The sequence below is a fragment of the Triticum urartu genome, chromosome 7A (genome assembly GCF_056163025.1).
Source record: "Triticum urartu cultivar PI428250 chromosome 7A, HENAU_Tu73, whole genome shotgun sequence".
Taxonomy (NCBI): domain Eukaryota; kingdom Viridiplantae; phylum Streptophyta; class Magnoliopsida; order Poales; family Poaceae; genus Triticum; species Triticum urartu.
In genome coordinates, this window is record NC_141879.1 from 733,452,911 (window position 1) to 733,458,774 (window position 5,864).

At 48.9% G+C, this 5,864-nt stretch overlaps 1 protein-coding gene across 1 annotated transcript; it reads left to right on the top strand.

The window, feature by feature from the left end:
• The first annotated feature begins 4,255 nt into the window (after positions 1–4,255).
• On the top strand, positions 4,256–5,381 carry LOC125529663 (uncharacterized). Its single transcript, XM_048694084.2, has one exon. It carries the CDS (start codon positions 4,457–4,459, stop codon positions 5,282–5,284), a length of 828 nt encoding a protein of 275 aa, XP_048550041.2. The 5' UTR covers positions 4,256–4,456; the 3' UTR covers positions 5,285–5,381.
• Positions 5,382–5,864: the final 483 nt, after the last annotated feature.

Below are 5,864 nucleotides of genomic sequence, written 5' to 3' on the forward strand. Positions count from 1 at the left end.
ATTATTTAAATAGCAAAAAAATTCAAAACTGTGAACTTTTTTAAATTCATGAACACTTTTTTAAATTCGTGTTCTCAAAATTTTGAAAAAAATTGAAATTTGTGAACATTTTCTAAATTCTTGAACATGTTCAAATCCATGAAAAAGATCGAGTTCAGGAACTTTTTAGAAATTCAAGAAGTTTTTTCAAAATTCAATGATTTTTTCAAATTCAAGAGCTATTTTTAAAGAATTCATGAGTATTTATAAAACATTATCAATATGTGAACATTTTATGATTTACCAAGTTTGTAAATTTAGTGAAAAAATGGTTGGTTAAACACCAATCGAGTGGCAGCGATCGAGCACGACGGGAACTGAGCGACCAATTTACTGGGCCGGGCCCATGCAGGCTACGCCTTGTGCGCTGTTGCGCAACCTGGCATGTTTGGCGCTGAAGAGGCATTCCGCTCTAAGTCGGCCACATTGGTAAATTTGTCCATATATGGAATCTCTCATGTCTCCCAACTTGCAACTCAAAGAGGGACAAAACCAAATGCACGCCCGGATCCGATTGTTGCAGGGGTGTCATCGAATCAGAGTATTTAACCAAAAACTACCACATTTCATGAAAACGTGCTCAGAAACTACCACTTTATAAATTTGTGCCGAAAACTACCACTTCTTTGCCAATCTGTGACTAAAAACTACCATGTCGGGAAAGTGCCCGATTCGCCTCTTCTAAACGCCTTTCTGATAGGATGGGCCCACAAGTTAGGTTGATCGTTTAACTTTGACCGTTATTATAAATGGGGCCCATACGTCAACCCTCTTCTTCCTTCTATCTTCCTCTCTTTGGCATTTATACAAACACCTCGTGTGCACCTGCAAGCCACCTCCGCCGTCGACCACTGCCGCATGACACCGAGATTTGTTAACGAGGTTCACCGATATGGCTACATACCCGGGGGCCTGACTATGGGCGCTCCTCCCCATGATACCGCTACAATACCGCAACCGGTCGCCCTGGACACCGGCACATGCCGCCGGCTTCCCCTGCGTTCCGGTGCTATTATGTTGACATAGGTTACATCATGTGTCTACCCCCGCTATATATGAGAGGCCTAGGATACACGTGTCCTCGTAGGACACGACTCCATATCCTATCTAAACACAATACCACTCAGAGTCCAAATGTAACCTACCTTGTACACAATATTCGATACAACTATAACAAAAGTAATGGATTCCAATTGCAGGGGCGTCTAACAAATTTGTTCGCAAACTGTGATGGCACATACCAAACCCGTGCAGTTTAAGTAAAAATCATTGAATATATGAAATTATTTGTGGCAGGGACCAAAATTTTCCTATGTATGTATGGGTGGGGATCTCTGCCATGGGTGATCCAAAAAAAATGATCACCGAACCATGGTAAGTGCTTACCAAACAAGCACGACTAGTTCACAATCACTAGGAAGCAAAGCATGCGGCTATATTGGCCAATACCCGCGCATTTCCTTCGATTAATCAATCATTCAGCTGCACGGGTAACCTCTCGGAAGCAGTTGTACGTAGCTAATTAAAATCAGTGTGATCGAAATAGTTGTTATAATTAAACATTAAACAAAAGTTGGCGCATGCGTGCACAAACCAGCTGATGAGGCTTAGGTAGCTGCTACCAGACGGCAGGTACGTACTTGGATAAGAATTATATTGGAAGACGACGACAACCCATTCGTGTGCAGCATGCATTATGATCGGCAGCTTCAAGCCAATCAATACAATCATGTGGATAGACCATGGAAGAAGCTATCCATGATGTTCATGTCGAATCTTGCAGCTTCTCTAGCTACCATGCGCACGCCCTGCGTGTATAAAAGAGCTGAAGGCTGCTGCAGGCAATGTAAACGACGACGGCGTATGGAATATCTCATGTCTCCCAACTTGCAACTCAGAAAGGGACAAAATCAAACGCACGCCCGGATCCGACTGTTGCGAGGTGTCATCCAATCATCCATCCATCTCAGTGGTCTTACCAGCCGCGTGTCCGGTTAGTAGTAGCTACTACACCAAGATAATGGTGCCCGCATGTGCAATCCTTGCTGTCCTGGCGGATCGATCTAGAAGGCGAAACGCGCCACAGCACGATTGGCACATAGTTGACGATCACCTGGTCAGCCGTCCATCCAACAGTAGATCGTTGTGGTCCGTCCGTGCTCTGCTGTGTGTACTGCATAATGCGCAGTGAGTTAGCCTATATGCCTGTATGTCTGTACCAGACGGTTTTAGGGCTCCAACACGACCCTTTAATTTAGGCTCGACCGGTCTGGACGTCTGAAAATTCTTATTTGGCCGGTCGCAAATCGAGGGGCGATTTTGGGAAGTTCGGGCATCCACCATTTTGGTCTCCGACGACACGATCCCACCCAAAATAGGCTAGCTCTAGAACCCTCGTTGCATCCTGTCTCACCGGCTACTTCCCACATTGAAGCTTTGGTACTCCGCCTACCGTGTTCATGGCCGGGCAGCCGGCGAGCCAACCGAGGAGCCTACCTGGCTATTAAAGGCCGACTGGTGACCCCCCCCCCCCCCCCCCCCCAATCCTTGCTTGCATCACATTTTCCTCATTTCCATTTGTCTACGTCATCAAGGCCATCGCCACCCATCCACATCCAAATTCTTGACAATCGCCGTCGCCATGGTCCGCTCCAAGATCATATGGTATAAGATGTTGATGCCAGAGCGCCACGCTAAAATCACGGCAGAGGTCCACGCCACGGATGCCAGTTGCGAGGCCTGCATTGTGGTGGACTAACCTCTGAGCCCTTTGGACCCGAGCTAGAAAGAGGAGTAGATGGAGGAGGAGGAGGCGACCCTATGGCGTTGGCGGTGGTCCAGGAGGAGGAGGTGATAGTCCATCATGCCATGGCCAGCGGGCCAAACGGCCAAATCTCCATGCCCGAGTCAGAGGAGCAAGTCTGCCTTGCGCTACTGGACGAGCACCGCGCGGCCATGGCTCAATTGGAGGCGGAGCAAGCGGACGTCGCTACCAATGCATTGCTCCTCGCGGACCTTGAACTCGTCGACGTGAATCGGGTGGTCTATCCATCTATGGAGCGCCCGCACGGTGGACAGTGATCGAGCGCCGTCAGCTCCGCATCAACGACACATGGCGCACTTGATTCTTCAAGAAGCTCGAGAACAAGGACAAGGACGAGAAGGATCAGCACGATGACGATGCCAAAAAGACACACAACGGCGGTTCATGTGGGTATGCGCCAGCAGCCAATGACGACGAGGCCGGCGGCTCCGTTGCGGGTGTCATCGACCTCACCTCAGATGGGGAGGAGTAGGTTTTAGAGTAGTTTTTAGTTGTTTTAGAGAAATTTTACATTGTACTAGGAACGTGTCTGTGCGTCGCCATGGCTGTCAAATATTTTTTATTTCAATAATTTGGTAGCATGGGTCATGCATGACAAGTAAATTAATATGAATGAGCGGCGTATGTGATGGTGCGGTGAAATGTGATGTGCAATCAAATGATGTAATCCCGCATTATTAGAAAAAAAAAGCAAGTTAATTAAGATGGAGTTTATGTAATGCTGCAAAAGGTAAGTAAATTATTTTGATTGAGCGATGTGTTTAGAAGGTGCAGTCAAATATGACATGATGGAAAAAACCAGCTGGACGAAAAACTAGATGGAGGACAAGGTGGGAGAGGAAAAAACGGTTGACAGAGTTCTGTCCGGCAGAAAAAGAGACACTATTTATTTTTAAGTAGTTGAAAGAAAATCTAGTACTCCCTTCATGAAGTATTATGAGAGTGTTTCGGTGCCTAGGCTCATCTGCATCCGGTCAGAAAAAAATTACAAAAACTTTAAAAAAATCTAAAAAACATATTGCATGATAGAAAATTTAGTGCGTGAGATCCGCTCCAATTTTCAAATCATTTGGACATCTGAAAAGCTCTTGGCAAAAAAGACAAATCAGGTCAGAACAGTGCATGAACAGTAAACATTTTTATAGAACCCGAATTTGTCTTTTTTGCCGAGAGCTACTCAGATGTTTAAATGATTTAAAAATTGGATGGCTGGCCCTTAATGTGTTGGCTACTCCAATCATATGTCCGTCGGTGGAGGCGCCAGCAGTGATGCATCTTGACCGGGCGTGCGTGCGTGCATCGCTCCCCAACATGACAGCGAGCTAAGGCACACAACATACCATCCATCGCCGCCGTTGCCTTGAGTTTTGACTAACGCGGCGAGCCTCCTCCTCCTCGTGCTTCTGCCGCGCACCCACACGTGTAACCACCGCTTTCCAAGCTGCCATGCTTGGCTGCCTGATGCCTCCTACCCTCTGCATATATACAACATCGATCGTCTCCTCCATCACACCACATCTCATCTCATCTCACACGTACGTCTAGCAGCAGCAACAACAAGAAGCTCAAGAAGAAGCAACAGCAAGAGCTAGAATGGCTCTCAACTTCGGTCGGTCCATCTCTTTCCCTCTCGCGCCGGCGAGGTCCTTCTCCAAGCCCCGCCACGTCCGCTCCGTCAGCCTCCCCGGCGCCACCTCCTCCCACCCGCTCCTCGCCAACCTCCACGCCCACATCGCCGCCCTCCGTTCCTGGACCCAGCAGGGCCCTTCCTCCTCTCTCCCGTCCGGCCTCGCCGCCATCCAGGCGCTCCACTCCTCCCTCGCCGACCTCCTCCTCCTCCCGGAGTCCGGGGCCGCGCTTCGGTGCCCTGCCAGCAACGCCGCCGACTGCCTCCTCGACGCATTCCTCCTCCTCGCCGACGCGCACCAGGGCTTCCAGGAGTGCCTCCTGTCACTCAGGCACGCCGTCACCGAGTCCCGCGGGGCGTTGCGCAGGGGCGACACCGGGAGGCTCGCGTCCGCTGCCAGGTCCCAGCGTCGAGCAGAGAAGGAGCTCGCTCGTCTCGCCACGTCCTTCTCCGCCGTCTCCTCCAAGAGCGCACGCCTGGACCTCGTCGCCGTTAGCGGCGAGGAGGCCGAAATGGCCTACGCGCTCGTCGAGGCGGCGGCTGCCAGCGCCATGGCCTCTGCAGCCGTGTTCTCAGCCGCCGCGTCTATGTCGTCTTCCAAGAATACGGCCACGTTTATTCCCGCCTTCGCCAGGAGGACCGTCACCACGCCGGAGACTGCCGAGGCGACCGTGGAGAGGCTGCACGCGCTGGAGCAGTGCTTCGACGAGTGCGACGGGGCTTGCGACATGGTGTTCAGGAGCGTGGTGCAGACCAGAGTTTCACTGCTCAACATCATGACGCCTACCATCTAGCTAGACATGTGTACAAAGAAAAAGAAGCTTAATTAGTTAGGGCATGTGTACATAATATACAGACAAAAAAATCAATACAGAGAAGAGGGTTTTGCTACAGCTCACATGGTCAGAGTTTTGTTTGACAACTTAGTACAAGGTGTCTTCAATTTCTCATTCTGACATTCACAGATGCAGCTAGCTAGTGCAAAGCAATGGAATAATTTGTCCTAATATGGAACTGATGCAAAAACTGTCAGCATTGTGTGAGTCGTTTGTTGTTTCGTGGAGCTTACCTTGTGCTAACCATATGGGTGACCATAATGATGAGCACTCTGTTCAAATTTGCTTCACTTCGATGGAACATTTCTTCGTTATAAATTTCCAGTTCCAACTCATCTAAGGCACCCCATGTCTATCAAAGCCGAATGACCAAACTAGGTTAGCTATACTTTCGATGACCATATATGCATACACTTACCTATTTCATTTGTACAATTGTGAGCAAAAAATCTCCAAGCTATTGTGAAGCAGATTCACCAAATTAGCAAAGCCGACTTACAAGCATGTTCAACCCCTAATTATCCTAATTTACTCACAC